Genomic DNA, 23,683 nt, shown 5'->3' on the forward strand with positions numbered 1-23,683 from the left:
AATGCCCACCAGTTCATTTAAACAAGAAATAACTACTAATAGTAGAGAAACATTTACCATCAAAATATATATAAAATACTTTTTAAGACTTCATTCAGTATACTAAAAATTACAGCATATAGTTATGTAAATACCAGCATTACACGTGGAATGCACATGAATTTTAGAATTTCCTTAGGCACTTCCCAAGAAGACAGTTAAAATCTTATTTCCTAACAAAGTGTATATGAAGATTGACCTGGATAAAAAATGGTGGATTATTTCTCTACATACAATTCCTCTGATAGATTTCTTTTTCTGAAACTCATTTCAATATTGTTTTTAACTTAATAGAGTGAGCAATAACTTTTACCGTTCTCAAACAGGCAATATTTATAATCATGGATGTCTTAACAAATATTAGCAGACAGAGTGGTAAAACCTGGTGTATTATTACATCATCAGTGCTAAATTCTGGCCATATATCCTCAGAGCAATTATACTTTATGCTTACAATGATTATTATAAACATTTGTAAAATTTTTCTGAATTACTTGTTATGAAGAGTTACTTTTATGATAATTACTATCCATTATATTTTAGTGCTTTTTAGTTCCATATACTTTTTAAAAATTGAGATATAATTGACATATAACATTGTGTAAGCTTGAGGTGTACAATATATTGGTTTGCTCCTAGTCACATATCCTTTATGTGGTAACTGTCTATAAATTTGTATATTTAACTAATAGAAACTACATTCCATACTAATAACAAAAAGCTTGATTGAGAGATAGGAGAAGGGACAGATAGATTGATAAATAAGCCAGACTGATGTGGAGAGTTTCACTGGACAGCTCTAAATATTTGTCACTTCACATATTTTGACTAGTTGCTTTATACAAACCAGACACATTCAACTGAGATACAATTAAACTACACATACAACTATCATTTAATTCGTACATAATTTAGAGTATTTTATTTCTTTTTCTTCCTCCTTTGAGTGAAAAATCTTTGGGATAGGGTGTTGTTTTTTTTGGCATCACATAACAAAAAAAATCATAAAAAGATAGTCTTTAAAATCTACCCTTTAGTAATGAAAAAAAATGAAGCTATTACACATAATTTGGCATTATCTGTGAATTCAAGATAAATATTTCATTGGGTGGCTTCACTGAGCTGCTGATGCTTATTGAAGTCTCTTGGTAATTGGCCTTGCCTGCCTTTTCTTGGTCAAACCAATCAATTTCATGCTGGTTTTCTTAAAACCTTTAAGATCTCCTACTAAACTGAGAGCTCCTTGAAGATAGTAGGCACATCCTAATAATCATTTTATCCACTGTGCATTCAGCATAGTACCTGGCTCACAGTAAGTGCTCAGTCAGTGCTTAGGGAACAGAAAAAAAGCAATTAGTAATTAAGTGTGTTATGTATTGTCAAAGAAAACCAGGAGTTAGCTAAAAGTTATTTTGATCTTCAAAAGTACATTTGTTGGGGCTTCCCTGGTGGCGCAGTGGTTGCGCGTCCGCCTGCCAATGCAGGGGAACCGGGTTCGCGCCCCGGTCTGGGAGGATCCCACGTGCCGCGGAGCGGCTGGGCCCGTGAGCCATGGCCGCTGACCCTGCGCGTCCGGAACCTGTGCTCCGCAACGGGAGAGGCCACAACAGAGGGAGGCCCGCATACCACACACACACAAAAAGTACATTTGTTGCTAAATGTTCCAAAAGTTCATTAATGATATTACTACCAAGTATTGATCACTTATAAGGACCAAGCACTTGAGTGCTTATGTAGGCAATTGTTCTTGTCTTTACCACAACTCCGGGTAGACATAATCCTTATTTAATAAATAACATAGTTAAGAGTAAAACTATTCAAGTGCAAATGATTTAGAAAATAAAAGGACTTTCTTCTCTCAGATCTGTTAGGTTTCATACACTTTCTAGAACTTTACCTTTCTAGAACTTTATAGTCTTCTTGAGATATATATATATATACACACACACACATAAACATACAAACACAAATGCAAATATATACACACAAAACAATACGTTGTTGCAAAACCTAGTTCTTTTTCTAGCTGTTTTATATTGGGACTTTAATAAAGACATCTATCTTCTATCTGCAATAATAAGAATTTATGAAAATAGCTTAGAATGGAAACATATTTCAAGAAAGATAGATGAGATTCATTTTTTAAACTTTTCAGAAATAAGGACTTTAAATTAAACCAAATTCTTCTACCATATTAATTCAAATCAAGAAAGATGTATGTTATATTTTAAACCTAGGTCCTTTGCTGGGAGGTGATGGTATATTAGGCAATGTATTTCAAATGTCAAGTATAAAAAAACTTTTTGAAAACATTTTAATAGAAGGAAAATGAAACAAGCTCTACTCAATGAAAGAGAAATAGAGAATCTCTTTCCTTGACATGTTGGAAATTTGCATGAATAACTGTTAGGTGTACTCCTTCTTAGAGGATATACACACAATTATGCTCCATGGATGGACGAAGATGGACAAACTCTGCCCCAAAACTATATTCAAACAACATGATGAACCAAAAAAATAAAAGTACATGATATGCAACATTTTTCTTTAATATGTCTGTAGTGAGCATAGTTATTTTGGGGGCATTTAAAATTTTCTCTTTTTGGAACTATAGAAAACTTACTAAAATGTACTTGAAAACCAATATTCTAGTGATTAAAAGTAAAAGGTGACCATTTCCTAAGTAATTGCAACATCTTTGTTTTATGTCACAACATGGTCCTTGGTAAAAGTTTATTTTAACTCTTTATCCTGAATGATTGTTAGAATATTCATTTGTCACCTGATTTCTACTTATATCTCTGTCCATCTCTTTTCTTTAATCTTTGTAGACATTCTTTGCGTGACTATCCCTTTATTATTCTCACCAATCCTTTTTATTTTATGGCTCTCTTTGGGTGTCATCCTAGCCAAAGTCTCAGAAGTATAGCTGAATATAACCAACTGCCTATCAGATGTTTCCATTAGACCCTCTCATGGGCACTTCAGTGCTGACACTAAGTCAATATATATACATACATCTGTGTATGTAATGAAGGAAGAATGGCTTATTATATTGAGAGTTGTTTTACATCACATATGAATTCCAATTTTGAAAGAATTAGAGCCTAAACCAATCACATCAAAGTAGGGTGTTTCAGAGCCTGACTTCATATATTTTAATATTTATTCATATTTTTTTAATTTTAAAAAGGAGTTTCTATTTCTCCCAGATAGAGCAAGATCAGCATGATTATGTTTGAGACAGGGCTCAATAACTTATTTAAGTGCTTCCTTAGTTCCATATACTTTCTCTCATTTTACTTAGTCCTCACAACAATCCGTGTGTGTATTATTGTATCCATGTCCAAAAGGATGCAAAGACTCCAGATTAGTCTAATCCCTGTCTTAAATTCATTTTTAAAGAAAATTGGGAATGAATGCATAAACAAACCAAATTTAAAAATAAAAAATCTAGTCACCTCACTATTAAGTGGCAACACCTGGATTTAGTTGGACTTTTGACACTGTCCTTCACCACTCTGCTTTTCAAATATTGTTTTTTTGCAATCATATCTGTTTCAATTGTAAGTAACTACTGGATTATTTTTCCATGAAAACATGATATATTTTGCATCAACTTAGTTCCCTAGAATATGTAACTGGAAGGAAACTTAAAAATTATCCAGTCCAAGTGTTTAATTTCACAAAAGAGATAAAACAATAGCCTTGATAAAGTGACGTATTCAGAAGCGGAAACCAAAGAGTGGGAGCAGAGAGGAGTATTCCCCTCTGTTGATATGCGTTCCAGAACTCTTCCTACTCTGACATACAGCCTCCACTTTAAAGCCATTTCTTGGACAAAATTGTGACAAGACACAGATTTTCCTGTGTTGGTTTGTTATAATTATTTTTTTCCTACCGGAATGAAAATGAAAGCAATAAGAGGTTAATTCTTAATGATAACAAATTGTCAAGATAAATGCTTTTAAAATAACATTGACTAATAGTAAATGTAACCCTTCAAAGCTACTTTAGAAGAGTTTTTATTGTTTGGTTTTGGCAAGAAAGATTTGGGTAAATAACTTCCCAATAAAGCAATTCAGATTTCTTTTTTTATCAGCATTGGTCAAATCATGTGAAATTTTGATTTCAAAGAAAAAAAATCATATGATCTGTGTGCCAGGTAGTCACAAATTACATTAATATGGTAACCATCTTTACAGATTTCTTTTTTCAGTCTTAATTATGCAAAGTCATAGAAAAAAGAATATCCTAACAGTTAAGAGCAGGAACTTTGGAGTTGTGAAATTACGGACAAGACATTTAACCACTCACAGTCATAAAATTGTTGTAAGGATTAAATGACATAATTATGTAATAGACTATAGAGCAGTGTTAATCATATCAAGAGGATTTCGATCAGCAATTACTACTGGTGAAATGAGGTAGAAAATGTGAGCTTCCCATTTTTTGGCCTCAGCATTCTTTGGTTTAGTGTGACTATTATAGACTCTCAGGGCCCTAGCACATGGGGATGCCACACATAATAATTTTTTTAATTTGAAGACATATCACAACAATTTTATAGCAGATGGCAATAAAGTCCCTTGAGGAAGAGGTGCTTTTTTTTCAATTTGGACAATGGTGCTATATTGAGAGGATTATAAAGTCAGATTTTTGGGCTATATTATAGTTATTAACTGGGAGATAGACAGTATTTTTGGAGATACTGAAATATAATTAAGAGTTTATAATGAAAGAGTCTGGTTAGTGGTAGTAGGATTTTTGCCTTTAAAATCAGAGCATCTTTTCCTTCTAAATATTTGCATTTATTCAATTTCTCAATTATCTGCACATACTGCAATTATTCCCTAAGGATCTTCTATATTTAACTTAATCCTAGAAGGGTAGAATATATTAAAAGATAAGTTATTGTCTTTAATATGTTTTGAGACTAAAAACATTCTGCTTGGGAAAAATAAGAATAGGAAAGATTTCTATTGAAAAAGTATTTTTTGCTCTTGGAAAGATGCCGTGAATATGGCACAAGTTAGCATTAAATGGCTATTTCTCTCTTTCTAATTTTTATTTTTTAATTGAAGTATAGTTGATTTACAAATGTTTTAGGTGTACAGCAAAGTGACTCAATTATACACAAATATATATATATACACATATATATATTCTTTTCTATTATAAGTTATTACAAGATACTGAATATAGTTCCCTGTGCTATACTTTCTTAATACTAAGTGCTTTAGTTAACACCATATTTTCTCCTCTAGCTGGTTGTTGGTGTTTCTATTCTTGTGAGCACTTTAAAGGAGAAGGCAGCAGGAAAAGAGTAACCGTAATTCTCCAGACATATGTCTGCTCCGTTCATTTTAATTGTATTGATATTAAAGATCAGAAACGAAAACGGGATGAGAGTTCATTATAGATCCTGGAAACCCCCAAACTATCTCCATTTGTTGGTTTTCCATACAATTGTGGCTTTAAGCTCATATAAAGTTTCTGAATAACTGTCAGGACAATATATGGCTCTGCTTTTGTTCAGCTTATTGCTCATGCTGCAGATATGTGATATGCCTCCATACCAGGGTGTGATGGCTGAAAGGCATCATTAATGTGTTAAATGATGTGGAAGGCTTCAGGCACACTAGGACACATCACTGCAGAGTGATATCCCCAGATGTACAGGTCTCTGCCTTGATTTCAAATAGGAAAGAAAGAAGCTAAATTACCACACAAGCGAAATGCACCAAGAAAATGATAATGTATATATTCACTTGTAATCTCTGGGCCTGATTCATACCTCATTTGTTTGTTGAAAGAAATAAAAGGTTAAGCCTTCAATTCTTAGGGTTTATTAATCACACAAGTGAAACAACAAGGAGAGGATTCATCAGAATGCCTTACTGTAATCTTATTTCCACTATTTTGTTTGATTTTCATTATATTTTAGCTTTCTGATGTACTACACTGGTGCTACAAAACACCTTCCTTCATGCTCTGAAAGAATGCATGTAGATGCCCTGGTATCTAGTTTACTTCCAGGGTACATAATTACATGGCAGCATACATTTCTAAAGAGACTATATCAATACGTATCTGTAGCTTAATAGCAGATCCAAGCTGTATACCTTTTCTAGTTTTATTTGAAATGTTTGCTTCTTCAGAAATTCTAAGGCCTGCCTGGCTGTCTTTGACATGAGGCATTCCTCTGTTCTAAATCCCAACAGAACAAAGTACATAGAGGAAATTTATTGCAGAAAAAGGAATGAAGAAGATTTTAAAATATCTGCTTTATCAATGTATAAAAATTAGACTGGATTCTAAATGTAGCCAAAGGGCTCTGATAGTTTAAGATTCATTTTAAAAAGTGTGTATTGTTTATTCAAGATATATTAAACTATTTTTTTCTACTAATAGATGCTGTTACCTTGTTCTGTGAAATAGCAGGTCACAAAAGTATAGGCAAGTATGCTTTTAGAAGTCCTTTAGAAGAAGTAAGTTGATAGGTGTGGTTAAAGATCAAAAAGATGTATTGGTTGATTAAAATTATACCAGTAACAAAGTTCTAAGCTACAGTCCTAGAATCACAAAAAATAAATAAAACAGGAAAAATTATGACTGGATTTCCAGTTCAATCCCTCATGTGATGGATAGCAATTTTTAACTGGAAGAAATGAAGAGATTTGTCTTTGATCATTAAATTAAGTGAATGATAGAGGCTATTCTGTTTAAAGCCAAGGCTAAGAATGTTTTCCTTATATCAGAAAGTCTCCAAGATGCTATCCTTCTTTGCATAAATTGATGGTTCTTCAACAGGAAATCTAAATAAAATTAAGTCAAGTTCTCTCTTTTTTAAATAATATTATTTACTGGTCATTTTTCAATGGGGTGGCAACTGTGAAACTCTTAGAGAGATATCAAGCCCCTGAGAAAGTCCTACCCATAGTGTTGATTCCCTTTCCCTTCATATTTTTGTATCTGACTTAATTTACAGAAAATGGTTAATTTATTCATTATTGTAGTAAGAACTATATTATAGATAGAAACTGAAGGTAAACAGAACATCCATTTGTTTTTGCCAAAGGGACACCGTGGAATAATTGACAAAAGTTGACTAATATCTGCAGATAAGATCATAATATGCACAATGCTAATGTCCTGATTTTGATAAATGTATTGAGGTTATACAAGAGAATGACATTGCTTTAAGAAGTTCGCACTGAAGAATTTAGGAGTAAAGGGGCATAATATCTGCAATTTACCCTCAAGTGGTTCAGAAATAATATCTATATAGAGAAGGCAATAGGGGAGAGTATGATAAAGCGAATGTAGTAAAATGTTAATTTTTAGGAAATCTGGCTTAAGGTATATACACATATTGTGTACTATGGTACTATTTGCAACACTTTCATATATGTGAACAAATTAAATTTTATGATAAAAACTGTACACATATATGCAGAACTCCAATAGGGTAAATTGAAAGAGGAGGGACAGGTCCATTTACTCTAGGGAAGTATAGGGGTCAAGATAATCTTCATAGAGGAAAAAATAAGTTTAAGTGGAACTAGAAAAAAATATTAAAAATGTGCATGCCTGGATCACAAATTTCAAGGATTAGGGGTATGTTGAATAAGGAAATACTGGAGTGATACCAGGACCCAGAGAATGGAGGGACACCTTTTTCAACTATTGTAAATTGAGAGAAACACAATGGCATTTACCTAAGTGTCAGGCTAAAGGTGTTTATTTGATTGTAAGACTGCAAGGCAAAAGAATTCTAGGACTGATGGTACTTCAATGTCAACTATCTGGCAATGAAGAATCTAAGTAGGAAAAGACCAAAAATTTCTAAAACTTTTTTTTGTTTGTTTGAATGTATGGCTCAAAATTTTTTAAATGCCGTTTTAGACTTGAAAATTATAATTGCAGATAATACGAATACTCATTTAAATCCAATTATGTCATTCTTTCACTATAATTCAGGCATTCACATGTGAAGCATTATACTTATTGACACTGTTCCCTGCTCTTTTTAAGATTAAGCTTCTTAAAACAGATTGAATGAGGTTACTCTTCCACTCAATATATGTATTTCCATCCAATATCCCACTATCTAACATACCAGTTGCTTGGTCTTCCTTGCATATCCAACCTGATTTCCTGTTACCCTTTAACAAGATCCCTCTCCTCTTCTCAGCCTACCCTTCCTACTACCCAGGAAACTCAATTCCAATATTGTAATATATATACACTTCCTTTTCTTTACTCCTATCTGATTTATTCCTATTTTTCAAAGTACATCTAAACTCTTTTTTCCAAAGGTTTCCCTAAAATCCTTCAACCACCACTTCTTAACTCATTTAATTACATAGTATCTTCTGCAAGTTTATATGATTTGTATAATTTTTAAAAAATCTATACTTCTATCATAAATTCTTGCATGGCTGAAGCATATATTACATGAACATAAAAGGAGCATGGAAATATACTTGTTGATCCATTAACCCTTTTTACAAATATCTCAGTGGAAAGAAGTTGCTAAGCAGTAGGATATTTTGACTTTATTAATTCATTTAAGTTCCAATTCCTTTTTATTTTGGAATCTTAACATAATTAAAAGAGGATTATTATAATTCTTGGTATTATTTATTTATAAATGTTATGACTAAGAACCTTAAAATCTAACACTAAGTGTGGATAAAAAGTATGAAGATCTGAAACAATTCAAAGGAAAAATCAGTAGCGTGTGAGCACTTCTTAAATGCAGAATATGAACCAAAGATGATTCCAAGTGTCAGAATCCGGTAAACTGAGGAAAGCGGTGGTCTCATTGGTAGGGAGAAAAAAAATAAGGAGAGAAAGTGGTTTGAGGGAGAATGTTTTCTTTTTTGGATGGTGGACATTTCCAATAATCAGTCACTCATTCATTCAATAAACTTCTGAGTGAATACAAGGTGCTAGAAAGCCTTGTTCTAAATCTGAGAACCACAAATGTGAACATCAGACAAGGTCCAGGCCCTTATGAAATCCACACTCTTCCTAACAATTGTATTCATTTTAACAAAAAGATACAAATAGGATATTATAACCGGTTCTCAGAAGGGCACTTCTGTAGAGTGAGAACAGAAACCAGACTGCACTATGAATGAGAGAACAAAGAGAGAAGTAAGGATTACTTTATGAAAACATCTAATTGTAGACTGAAAATTAGGAGAAAAATAAGATGAAATTATGAAGAGTCAAACAATTTGTAATATGCATACGTGTGTGTGTGTGTTTAGTGTGTGTGTATTGTTGTTGCTTTTATTTAATTATTTGTAACTTCCTCTAAGATGAATAAAAGCCTATGCAACAGAAAAGGCAAAGAAAAAGAGCCAGGAGAGTGTATGTCTAAGATGCTAGAAGGGGAAGAGATTTTCTTGACAGCCCACTCTTTGGAGTCAGGAGTCAATGGGAGTTAGTGAGTACAAACAGGAGGAATAAGATTTAGAAAAGCCAGTGAGATAGCATTTTCCTTTTCCTCCTAAACTTTATGGTCGTAATAAGTTAGGAGGGTGTAAGAGGAAAAAGCACACTCCTGTGTGTCTCCTCTATGCAATACTTCACTTCTGGTCACCAAATATGTGGGGTTTTCCTCACACCAAGCAATTCTGCAAAACCAGCTGGGTGTCCTACGACTTAATGCAATTCTGATACTAGCTACCTGGAGTTAGCATCAGATCCCACAGATTACGGCTCAGTCCCATAAGACTTCCCCAACCCCCCCTTCAGATACTAATCTGAAGTCCAGGTTGCTATCTGTGCTTCTGACCCAACAGGTATAAATCGGAGGTTCCCATGACCCCCTCTTAATTAATGTTCAATTAATTTACTAGAGCAGCTCACAGAACTTACGAAAACATTTTACTTACTAGATTTACAGTTTATTATGTAAAAGAATGCAGCTCGGAAACAGACAGATGAAGAGATGAATAGGGCAAGGTACTGGGCAGAGAATTTCCATGCTTTCTCCAGATTCATCGCCTACCAGCGCATCTACCCAAAAGCTCTCTGAACCATGTCCTTTGAGCTTTTAAGGAGGCTTCATTACATAGGCATGATTGATTACATCGTTGACCATTGATGATTAAACTCTATCTCCAGCCCCTCCACCCTACCCAGAGGGGAGGTTGAGGAGTGGAGCTGCTAAAAGTTCTTCTAATCACATGGTTGGTTTCCCTGCCACCATCCTTAGGGGCTTTCCAAAAATTCATTAACATAAACTCAAATGTAATTGAAAGGGGTTGTTACGAATAACAAAATACCCATTATTGCTCTTATCACTTGGGAAATTCTAATAAGAGTTTTAGGAGCTCTGTGCCATAAACTGGGACCAAGACCAAATATATATTTCTTATTATAAATCACAGTATCACAGAGGGAAAATCATCTGTGTAGAATGAGGGAGTAAAGGATAAGATTAATTCTGGGGAAGAGTGGAGATGATAAAGAAGATCTCTTGCAGAATACCCCTAAGAAACCCTGTGATAAATGACTGAGAAGCAAGGGCCAAGTTTATTGTAGATGGCATAGGGTACAGTAGATTTTCCCAGCAAAGCCCCCTCTGTCTCCAAGGCAGCATTTCTTTTTGTAGCTATATGGCATGAATCATAGGATGGCAGAAAGAACACAAGAATAGAAGTTGAAAGTGGAGTTGGAGTTGGAAGACATCAGTAGAAGTTTGATCGCTTGATAAAAAGTTGAAAAATCTTCTTGGATCTCAGTTTCTGTAAAATGGGGGTGGGGTGGATCTCAAAACTTGAAAGCCCATATCTTCTCTACTAGTGCCCCCTCTTCTTGCCTGAGATTGTTACATGCTATAGGATACTGGAGAAAGGGTAGATTCTATGATGGAAGTTGAGAATAAACAGGGACAAATATTCCACTAGTAGAATGATTTTTCCAGAACTGAAAGGTAAACATACTCATTCAAAGAAGAAAACAAGAAGTAGCAATTTACCCCAAGATATAACTTCACAGATTTTTGTTTTGCAATCTGAAATTCTTTCTGTACATGTTTGGCTGATGGATTCATGGATACAATCTTTATGTACAGACCATGTTTTTTATCTCACTGACATACTTTGTGAAAGTATTAAGGGCTGGGAACTAACATCCAAATTCACAACATAATCCTCTACAATTTAGAAGGTGCCTTATCGTGTGGTCATCACATGGCTTTTACAATGTAATCAAGAGAAAAATCAACAAATTCAATCTCACAAGCTAAATGAAAAGGGACACATTCACATTTCCCCTTTATAGCCATGTCAGAGATAGAGAGGAAGGAGGAATTTAAACACCAGCCATCGTATCTGTCATAGCCATATCTTTCTAGACGTAGGGAGCTCATTTCTCAAGGCTACCAGTCCATTAACCTTCACAAGAGCAAAAATAAAGCAAAACAATGAAACACTCTGGAGAAATGGCATCGCTTCTAATCTTGCTTATATATCTTACCATGGGGATTTGAAGATGGAACAAAGACCTCTACCTCCCCAGGCACAAAAATGATACAGACTCCCTGAGATAAATATATAAAATGCCTCATGGTGCATGTTGTAGACATATTTGTGATTTTTCTGAAAAATGAGAGTGGGGTTAGGAAGAGTAACTGATACCATCCCTACTGAATCTCTGTCTTACCCTGTGATTTGTAACTGGGAGCGCCAAAGCATCAACTCCATTTATTTTTTAAAGTCTTGGCCTGCTCTTGGTTGCCACTTTACCTAGATTCATTCATTGTATATATCTGGAACTATTAATTTCTTGATAAATGCATTGTCAGAAAGCCAGAGGTCAATGATAAGATAGGAAATAAGGAGCTCTTGCTTGTTTTTATACACTGCTGTTTGACTTAGGAGATAATTATAACACAGATTGATGCTCTGTTTTAAACAAGGTAGTAAATCAGAGTGAAATATGGGATTTGGGAAAGCCATTTGCCACATAATTATAACTTCTAAAAATTCTTGTGTTCATTGAATATGAGAAGCTATAATCATGTGATACATAGCAATAGCATTACTCATCTTTTTTTTTTTCTCTCGTGGAAGACAGTTAAATAAACCTAAGTTACAAATCTTTAAATATTATTAACTACTAAGTTTAAATATCATTAACTAAAGCAAAACGAAAGCATATGTTGCTTGGTCTGAGATCTAGCTTTAAGTGGGAGAGATTACAGATTCAGTAAGCAAGATTAAAATAATGATTCAGTGCACTTCATTAAAAAGTCTTGTCTTTTCCATAAATAAACTTTATCACCATGGGACAATGTAAAATTATAAGAATTTCATCAATATAGGAGACCAGAAGAAAAGCGGGAACAAAGGAGGGATGTGGAATCAGAAAGAGACACATTTAAACATGGACTCTGCCAGGGGTTATATTCAAAATATCTATCAACTGGCATGGCAGGGACATGGAGCCCTCAAGTTGGAAGAGTTCCCGCCCAGGGATCTGGAGACCACTCGAGTGCCAGGATTTACCCTTTTGTTTGCTGGATTATGGGAAGAAGGGGGACCTGACAGACTGGTCTGGAGATGCCTCTAATGCCAAGATTTATCCCTTTGATTGCTAGATTATGGGGAAGGAAGTGGGGGGCTTGATATACTGGATTTAGGGGGCTACCTAGGGTACTTGAGGAATTAACCAGTACAGGTGCATTTCTATACTCACCTTCAGAAGTAACTTTGTCTGCTTCTAACCAGTATGCAAATAAGTACAAATTTTTACCAACCAGCAGAGTCATACTTGTCCATACTTGGTGGATATTAGCCCTGATGACACCTATTAGTTTTGCACCCTTGGTAGTTTAACTAACCTCCCTGAGTCAGCCAAGTGAAAGAAAGAAAGTGGTGAATTTCCTGGCTAGATATTTGGCTGCTCTAAGACCTCTTCCAGCTGATAGAATTTAGTCATCTCTCTTTTTTTCTCACATCCAGTATTCATATCCTCAAAGAAAAGAGTGAGTCCCGCTAGACAGCAGAGGAACTTCCATAATTTAAACCAAATGTAGAAAAGAAGCTGAGTTTACACTCAATTCTAACTTCCAACTCAAGGTTAGCTCTCCTGGGAACAGATGTGGGAGTCTGTAGTTCTAGCTGAAGTATTCTCAGGGGGCCATCCTGTCTCTTCCTTTTCTCCCTTTTTGGCTCCAATGTTTATTTTCTTGTGTATAAATTATACAATAATATCTCTGAACTGAATTGTTTGAAATGTAACCCTAATTATGATATCTTGTAGCAACAGTTATGCACAATAAATATCTATCAGCTTAATTTTGCTCAGCTTTGTTGATTAGAAAACTTTTTTACTCATTCATCATAGTTATCACCTTGGAAAAATGATTGTCTTATTTCAAAGGGATATCACTGGCATGTCTCTGTATACTCTGCAAAGTGTAATTCTTCTATATGTTTGAGAGAATCACAACTAAAACCCCATGAATAATTCTGGGCACCACACTGTAAAAAAACCATAGTAAAAAATATCACAAGCATTATCAGAGAACCAAAAACCAAATAGAAGATTTAAAGGGTGACTGAAAAACACAGGATCTACTAACAGTAAAGAAAAGAGAAATGCTGTGGATGCAAGATAAAGAAAGGTGAGAAGTTTATTTAAATTTTCTATTCCATATTAAAGGCCCCTTGCTTACAATCTGGCAACACAGTAATTTCTTTTTAATTAGGAAAAGATTGTCAGTGGAAAATACAGTTGATGAAATCACCATAAAATTTATATCTGGAAATTTTAAAGATCAGTGATTCCAACTGTTTTCCACCAAGACCTCTTTTTACTAAGCTTCTCCTCAATTCCATGTTTTTAATTTTTAAATACAAATTTATCTATTAAATAAAATGTGTTTCTTTTCTTTTTTTTTTAATTAAGCAGAGAGTTTAACTATCTGAGCTACACTACCCAGAGCTTCTGGGGAGCATAAAATGACTGAATAACTATACACAAAATTTGATATAATTATAACTAAGGTAAAGACATTTATAGTTTTAAATATCGTAGATAACCTTTTCCAAGCTAGATTCAATGTCTGTTAAGTTCTTGAAAATACGGAAATGCTGCAAGGAGCCCCATAAGTACTACCTCAGAGCCCCAGATGTTTAAAGATTTCAAATTGGAAAGCAATGGATTAAACTAGCTTAAAATCATCTAACAAATATGATTTATTCTCACTTTGAAGAATTAAATTGAGCTATGTAATGTACCATAACTGTCTAAAAGTGATAAAAAAGAATAACCTGGGGCTCTTTCAAATCATTTGTTTCCTACCCTTTCTTTCACTCTTTCTGTCAAAACTATTACTTGGCTCTGAGATGGCAGGAGTAGGAAGCATCCAGCATGTACTCACCAGCCTGGTTAGTTGTGATGCTGACGGCAGCAAACTGTCTTGGTGGTGAGCTCAGCTCTGACACCCCATTAATGGCATCAATCTCAAAGGTGTAGTTAGTGTGTGCCAGGAGGTCTGTCACTGTCACCGTGGTGTTGGTGAGTCCATACTGTCGAGGGAGGAAGCGGACATTTGGGCTGCATGGCTCACACTGTTTTACGTTCCACCCACATTTTTTACATATGATGTTGAAGGTAACATCTTTCCGGCCTCCTGTGTCCAGGGGCCAACTCCAGTCCAGGATAACCGAGGTCTCATTTATATTAGATATAACATTTCTCGGTGCAGATGGAGGTCCTGCAAAGTAGTTCAACAAAGATTAATGAGCCTCACTTCTGTTTTCTACTACAAGGGAAATAGATAATTTACAGTGGAACTGAAAGAGGTAAATAACCATCTTGTCTTTATTATATACTTTTAATTCGTCCTCAGAGGATCCATGAGATTATAGACACATGGATTCAAGAGTGCTGTCCTCCCCGAGCTATGAATGGGGGGAGTTTTGACTCCAGGTTGAAGATGCATTCACAAAGTCCAACAAAGGAATTTACCACTAAATTCAATGCCCTTGTGAATAGTTATGAAAACTTTAGTATTAGTTTTATAAATCTTACTTCTTTTTCCCTGTGACCTATGACCAACATATAACAAGAGGGAATAGAAAAGTAAAAATACAAATCCCATGCCTAAACCTCCCCTACCCTGTCAAAATTATGCAAGATCTAAAACAAGATATAGAAAATTTTCTTTCCTTCTGGGTGTCCTGTTGCAGGAAGTGCTTTAAAAACTAATTCATTTTGTGTGATCAATGTTGCGTTTGTGGTGAGCCAAGCATGGAGGGTGAAGCAGAGAAAGCCTGTAATTTGCACATGGAGAGCAGAAGGAAATCGGCCAAATGCTTTAAAAAAAAAACACAGTAAGAAGAAGAAAAAAGGAAATAAAACAAACATGGAGGCATGGGTTGCAGCAAAACTACTCACGGGTACAAGCCATGGATGGAGGGTCTTTGTCTGCTCGGAAGTAATTATTCTCACACCTGCAGTTCACTGAACCATCTTCGTGAGTAGAACTGTGAGGTGGGCACTTAGCACACTGCACATCGCCATCCGAAGGCTTGTGGAAACCTGGTCGACAAGCTACAAACAAAATGACTCTTTTAAAATTTGGTGATAATTTTGAAAATATATTCTTTTTTTTTTTTTTTTTTTTTTTTTCCGTACGCGGGCCTCCCCCTGTTTTGGCCTCTCCCGTTGCTCCGGGCCCAGCCGCTCCGCGGCATGTGGGATCCTCCCGGACCGGGGCACAAACCCGTGTCCCCTGCATCAGCAGGCGGACTCCCAACCACTGCGCCACCAGGGAAGCCCTGAAAATATATTCTTGAAAATACATAAAACAGATTTCAGGAGGCTAGGGCATGCATTCATTATGAATAAAATCTATTTTCTTCTCCCAGAATTCATAGAAGCAAATAATGTGGCCCAATGTAGTTTCTCCACATATACGGTTGTATTTGCACCAAATGTTAAGGGGGAAAAAAAACCCCACAAGATTTAGATTATTTTGGCACTAGAGTGTGATGAAATTTCCATCTCCTGTTTTCACAGCTTTACTTGGCATTGGACTATTTGTGGAGAAAATAAAGCAAAGCCATGTCATCATGCAGCCATTCCCTTTTTAAACATGATGCAATGTGTACAGTCTCCGCAGTTAGTACTTAATATAGTACCCGCTTGTTTTCTAATTAGTTTCTGTGTGAACAACTTTATCCCCACAAATTGTAAGCAACTGAAGGAAGAAGTCACGGCTTTGTCTATATTTTAAGATTCTTGATACATGGTTCTCCTGAGCTATGATATTTTGTTTGCTCTTGACAGTGTCATTCCCTAACTTCTGTGGTAATGGCCTAAAAGAAAGGTCTTAATTTATTTCCTTGTCTGTATCACAGATACACAGGGAGGTATAATTTCTATTTAAACTGATATACTTGTGAATTATTACTAGATTAACGCTTTTAAAAATAACTATGTTATCTTCTTTCTTTCCGGTTGTATCTCTGAATGACATGTTTTTTTTTAAGCCCAATGAACTGGTTACCAGATATTATTTCAGCTGCCCATTTAATATTCACTGTCTATTTACAGCTTTTACAGAAATGTCTCCATTATAGTATTTTCACTTAATCTGATATAAAATTTAAAATGCTGTACTGTTTTATTTGGTCCATTTTCATAATTACCGTGAGAACTGAAATCATAGTGAAAAACCCTAACAAAAATCCCTTGACATTCCTTTGAGGAAGGAAATCAGGATCTTAAATTTTTAAGTTTCTTTGGAAGCCAATAATTGGAAGCCAATAATTTCTTAAGTCTCTAAAACTCAACTTCAAAGCTACATTGAGATTTGATGGCTTAAACCACTTAAATAGAGACTAGACCCTACAGACTATGTTTATCACTGAATTCCAAAATTTTTTTATATCAACTTCATATTGTGAATAACAGGTTATTTGCATTCAAATAAAACCTGTGGGAAAAATCTTAACTCTTATAATCACTAAATGTATTTTAAAAGATAACACACTGTATCTATAATAGTGTATCTTCCTACTGAACATTTCTTGGGAGATAACACTCCCAAGGAAAATACATTGACAAGAGCAACAATTAGAATAACTTAAAATGATAGTAATCATTAATCTAGTCTTGCTGTTTGCAAGTTCCTACTAAGAATGGCTGCTCAAGGACCACATTACATTAAATTGAACAACTTCTGGTACCATACTGAGAGCCAGTCAAATAAATTCTATTGCCCTAACCAAACTTGGATTAGAATTATAAACTTTTGAACATTGTCCTTAAGCACTGGTTAGAAAGGTCCACTCATATCTCATGTCATATTGCCTCAGGGGGAAATGATATAAAGTATAAACAAACTATGCACTTAACTTCTGGTTTCAATTTAGCTCATTACTGAGTGCCTTTAAATTTGCAAAAGGGCATTGCTGAGTCTTTAAAAGATTAAGTTGCAGTGTTCCAATGTACTTTGTTATTTTGTTTGCTTGTAAATTTATCTGTGTTTTTATTTCAGGCTTTTATAGTTTTTACAACATTAGGCATAAAGGTATTCACTAAACACTCAATCACTTTTTGTTAATACTATAAATAGCTATACTATGTGATACTTAAAGACAAGATAGTCATACAATCACTTAGCTACAGCACCACAGCACAGAATTCCTGATAGTATTGAAAGTAGCTATAGTTATTAAGCCTAGAAGTTAAGAATGTGACTTGAACTAGTAACCAGACTTTAATTATGAGTAAATAATAACCTTAGAGATGAGAAGAGTAAAAGATAGGTAGGCACATATACATGCAGTTTAATAAATATCTGTCAATCATCTACTTTTGTTCAGTCTCCTCTAGTCTTAAAGATACAAATGTCCCTAATTCTGTCCATCCCAAAAAGGCCCTTGCAATTTGAAAGCAGGCAATTTAACACAGGTCACATGGAGCAAGCACTCCATTCTGATTGATCTGTTGGAAGAAATACACAGAAGGACTCCCATTTGAGAAAGATTAAGACAGAAGAAGTTGGCCTGTAAGAAGCATAATTAAATACACAAATAGATCAACATGAAAAGACAAACTGGAATGTGGTGGGTACTGTTGGTTACCTACTCAATATCTCAGTCCTGCTTCCTGTTTGCTAATAGAATCCTGATTTTATTCAGAACTGCATTCTGCCAAGTACTCCCTAACTCAGATCATTGCAATTAGGGGTGGATGGCCAAAGTTATGGCCAAAGAGATGGCTAAAGAGATACAAACAGAACTCTGATGAAAGTCTTTGGGATACCTTGCATTGATTATGGGCATAATGACTTACAGGAGACACTAAGTTAAAGGCCAAGAAAATCAGAGAGATGTGTACCCTGCTCTTGTTGACCCAGCAAGCACCAATCTCAGGATTTCTTATAATGTCAGAAAAGTAACACCTTGTTTGTTTAAGTCACTGTAGTCAAGTTTTCTTTTACTTGCAGCAGAAAGCATTTCTAAATGATAAAATAGACAAAGAGAATTCAGTTGAGATGTATTAATTATATAGACTAGCTTAATGGAGCTAAAAAGATCCTAAGAAAACCCACTGGTCAGTTTGTGTGTTTTACGTCTGAAAATCCAGGATTTAGGTGACACACAGTTAGGGACAGACTCTACTCTGCATCTTCTGGCACCTGGTAGCTAGCTGATTGATAGGATTTAATCATCAATTAACAGATATTAATTGAATGCTAACTCTATCCTGAGTACAATGCTAGTTTCTATGGTAATATCCTAAATTTGGTAGACACTTTAACTCTTTATAAAGGACTTTCAAATATACCATCTCAATTAAGTCTCACAACAGTTCTATTAAAATAATCAAGGTAGATATTAATCTTCTTATTTTACAGAATTAACAATTGAAGCACAAACACAATGCCCAAGATAACAAAGAAATTCAATCATAGTCCGAATGAGAAAGAAAATTTCTGCTTTTAATTTTATGTAAATCACTCATTAAAAGCAAACTATTTTCCTACCAATTCTAAGCTGTTGGTATGACACTGAAGAATAGTCATCTAAAAAATTTAATGCAACACATTTAATTAAACACATGCAAGTGTTTTTTCATCTATTCCTAGTTAAGACACCATTTCAGAAAGGCTGATGTTCTCTTGTATTCTCCAGGATTTTCTATCTATTTGAGGTGTAACATTGTTATGGGCAGATGAGCAATTGAACTTTTGTTGGAAGGGCAGAGGTTGTCTGTCACCTTTAAGAATAGGGTGACCCCACTATATGTGGGAGCCATACAAGTAAATTTTCTTTTTCTTGATACAAACAGAATCTCTAAATCCTCGACTCATATTGTTCAACAAATTTGAGAATATGACTGAAAAGTTTGTATTCACTAATAAAATTATTATACTGGTAAGAAACATTATCTTTAAATGTATAAGGGGAAATTCTTTATATATTTACTTCAAACTTTTTCCCATCAATAAATAATCTCCCTCCCTTGCAATAAATCATCTTGTACTGAAATACCTATCCTTTTGTTATACCTTCTTCATTCTTAAAAAAATCCTCATGGAAAAATTTGAAACTCTGCCTCTACAGGGCATTAGTACTTGTGTTTTATTATCTTTGCTTATGGTAGCAGAAGCAATGATTGTAATGTAAAAGTATCTCCTTCCCTTCCTTGAATATAAAACTGCTAATATAACAATGTGCACATTTCTGTCCTTTGCATTACGTTAGAGCATGAGAAGGTTCAGCATACAAAAAGTAAAACCCAGGTAAGAAGTAGAAAGTAGATATGTTAATGTGTTTTCTTTCCTTTTCTTACTTAAAGGAAGTCTTTGTCAACTTATTACAGAATATCAAAGAACAGAGAACATGCAAGAAAGGTAAACAAATTAATACTAATTCAAGTTTATCCAGCTTTAAGTTAAAAAAACAAAACAAAACAAACAAACTTCTGCTATATACTTAAGGCCTTCCCTGTGTTGGCCAGCTAGAAAGCAATACTTAACGAAGGTGGAAATGCACATATTCAAAGCCTGCTGCCAAAATGACAGAATTCTGATTTTCATCTTTCCTCCCATAACCCAGTAGTACATGTTCTTGTCAGTCAAACACTGGTAAAATTATTCATAGATTTCTATCTCAGGGTAGTAAAACGAAAGAGTGATTAAACAGTGTAAGATCTTTTAAGTGGAGGCAAACTGCTGCCCCTTTTTGGGTCCCAGAGACGTTTTATCCCCTTGCTGTAATGGAGATTTTTGAACTAGTTAATTGTGGCAGGAACTCTGGGCTTTGAATAAACAAAGTAGGAATGATATATGAAACTAAATTAACCATTAAAAATGGGATGTAGCCCCTCCTCAAATCCTACTGGATATCATCATGGATTTACTAGGAATCAGACTTGTTCATGTAATGTTTGGATTTCATTTATGCACTTTCAAAAACCAAACATGTACTGATCTCCTAAGATGACCTAGACACTTTATTGTGTCCAGTCACAGTGATAAAATTCACAATCCTAGCTTTAAACAGGAGACCAATTAATTCCATATGGCACCGTTATTTTAGAATTGGATCTTCTCACTTGAGAATGTAAGTGCTAAGACACTTTGCAACACAACATTTTTAAGTAATCTTCACCAAGAAATTCCCTAATTTCACTTCTCTATATGCCAACTCTTCAAGGTGTTTTCAGCATCTTACAGGAAGACCACTAGCCTGGGAAAGAGGAAATGTAGGTTTTGATCTAGTTTTTTCTACTAAATAGGTATTATCTCAAAGTCACTGACCAGGTGTCTTCCAATTTTTATGAGGTAGTTGGGATAGTGACTTCCTCTTCTAAAATAAGTCTGAAGATTCATTTTTAGTTCTTATTATCTGTTCCCAGGTTAGATCCTGAGCAATACAGAGATACGCGTTTTTTTCCGATTCATTTTACATGCTGTGTCCAGCACGTTGCCCAGCACCTAGCAGTTGAGGAAATACATTTTTTGATGAAATACATTTTTTAAATGAATAATTAACTTGTAACCAATTGTCCTCTCTGGATTTCAATGTCTTCATTTATCAAATGATGGGTATTGACTATCTTGTCTCTTAATACTCTTCAGGCTAGACACTTTAAAAGGTTAATGCTTCATGTATCAAAATTTGTAGGATTCCTAGAATTTTCTAAGTAGAAAAAAATAGAAAAAGCATCTTCACTTTCATCCGTGCTTTAAGGATTAAAATTAGCCATTGAAATTACAAAATCACATAGGGCAACAAGACAAAGAAAAGAGGCTCTCTTCTGATTTAAAAGAAATACACTTGAATCAAGAAATGACAAGTTTTTGCCCTTCTCAGTGTTTTTCTATATCAGAGCAGTATATATTCAAAGGGTATGTGGATTTCATGATTGGATGGATTGAATGATAAATTCACTGCCAAGCAAATAATTCCCTATTACTATATTTTCATCTTACCCAGTAGCATAATAAAACTATTTTCATTATACTCTTCCTTTTATGTATATTTTAGATAGAGTAGAATGTTTAAAAGCTGGGAAATCTTATAGGAATAAATAAAAAATTAAAATATTGATATTAATTATTATTTTAAATTTTTTAAAATGTAGGAAGGTGTGATTTTCTCTTTTAACAGTAAGGAAAATTAGCATGATACTGAAAATACAATTTAAAAGACAAAACATTTTCCTTCTGTTAGTCTGAAGTGAGGTTTTATTTGTCTTTTTCTTGTTAATCTACCTTTTAGTTCCTCTATTTTAAGTGCCCAGTTAGTGAGAGTATGCATGTTCATTTACTAAGCGAACCCCAAAACTTATTGAAAAAACCCCAGGATGGGCCACAGTAGAACAAAAATGAAGAAGCTCTTGCCAAATGTTAATTTTCTATTGAGAACACTAAAAATATGAATAAAATAATAGAAGGAAGCCAAAATAATACCAATTTGTAATAAATGAATTAGAAATATTTTGGGAATCTGCTGATTCCATATTTATAAAGAGGTAAGAATAAAACAGGAACTAAATACTATGGGTCAGTAGTGGGATAAAATAACAAACTACCAGCTTTGGAAAAATATAAAGAAAAAAGTATGAAATAGGGAGTAATATACGCACTAGCTATACAATGAATAATAATTATAAAAAAGCTTCCAGATAGAATCTTGGCCTCATTCCCAAAGCACATAGCACACTTTTCCTCTAAGTTGTAATTGATGGGCTTGAGTTATGCTGATACAGAGAATGGGTAAAGTTACCATAGTGAAAGGAAAACAAATGCACTTAGTAAACCATGGTGGCTACTGTTGAAAGAAAGTAGACAGCTTTTCAATTGCAAAGTGAATTTTGTCTCCAGTTGACTAATGTGGTTGACTTTTAAGAGAAAACATGGTCCTAATTAAGGGTTAAAAGGCTCATTTCAATTTGAATTAACTTTAAATTAAAAAATAAAGCTGTTGGTAAATAGGGTCCTTTTAGTATTCAGACCTGAGCTCTATACACACTGGGCTATATTATCAATTCCCAGCCATAAACACAAACTAATGACCAGAACCAGCACTGACTAAACAGATGATTTCCTGGCCTTGCAATTCCAGGCCTGACAGGGTCTATTTGCCAGTACAAGGTCAAAGCAACTGTTTATTCCCAAAATGAGCTGTACTCCACAATCTTACAGGAACTCTATTCTTTGCCATTTGAATAGAGGTACAATGCTTTGAGGCAAGGCAGAGGCATTTCAATACACTGGAAGTGGCTACGTTCAGTCATTAAACCCTGCCTGCAATGTGCAGCATTTACAAAGTGATCAAGTGTTTCCTTCTTCTGTTCCTTCACTGTTCAATAAAAAAGGCCTAAGGCAAAATGCCACCATACTATTACACACAACAGAATCAATCACAATCTAGTGTGGCTCAAAGATAGCTTAGTAACAAGACTTTATTGCATTCGTTGTTGTTCCATCAGATTTAGCAAGACAGTTGCCAGTAACACTGAAATATGTTCAATGCATGTTCACCACCAAGAGAATGTTAAAAGACATCCTGGTCCTAAGGACGCTGTGTTTTGCCAGCTTTTCAGTTGTCTTCTTCTTTCAAGGAAGAACAGTGTGCTTTAGGAGTAGGACTAGTTGAGTTTTTCTATTCTTAATTATCAATACCCAGAGAATGAGACCCATTAATAAAATTTACAAATTCATAGAAATATGTATGTTATGAGCAGGTAAATATTAAAACCGGGAGGGAGGAGGGGAGATGGGGAAGGGGGAGAGAGAGAGAGAGAGAGAGAGAGAGAGAGAGAGAGAGAGAGAGAGACCAAGAATGAAAGAGAGAATCATTTTTATGGGATATTATTGTGGTGAACATAAAATGCATAGGACCCAAATCTATACTCAGAATATATTGAGAGACAGCCTGGAAAAGCTTTTGAGAATAGTGCCAAAAGTTTTCTTTAGAGCAGAATAGCATTGGAATGTCTAAGAAAACCATTCCTTGGAAGGGATTTTGGAGGAGGTAAATCACTTCCATGTCAAAATAAGCCCTACTATGGATTAGCATTTTCCAGACTACACTGGAAATACAGCTAGAGCTTGGAGAGGTCAGCAGTCCAATACTCACTTTTATAA

The 23,683-nt window shown here is 34.8% G+C and overlaps 1 protein-coding gene across 3 annotated transcripts in view; it reads right to left on the reverse strand.

Annotated features, from left to right (window-relative positions):
- EPHA3 (EPH receptor A3) overlaps positions 1-23,683 on the reverse strand; it is a 362,563-nt gene that overhangs the window by 110,856 nt on the left and 228,024 nt on the right. For 2 of the 3 annotated variants that reach the window (XM_024120412.3, XM_024120411.3), the window contains exons 4-5: positions 15,469-15,624; positions 14,450-14,785 (exon numbers count right to left, since the gene is read on the reverse strand). In XM_024120412.3, the coding sequence (XP_023976180.1) occupies positions 14,450-14,785; positions 15,469-15,624 (492 nt within the window). The remainder of the gene's footprint in view (positions 1-14,449; positions 14,786-15,468; positions 15,625-23,683) is intronic. The other variant, XM_055086086.1, reaches the window with a different exon arrangement.

This window comes from Physeter macrocephalus, chromosome 1, assembly GCF_002837175.3.
Source record: "Physeter macrocephalus isolate SW-GA chromosome 1, ASM283717v5, whole genome shotgun sequence".
NCBI lineage: Eukaryota > Metazoa > Chordata > Mammalia > Artiodactyla > Physeteridae > Physeter > Physeter macrocephalus.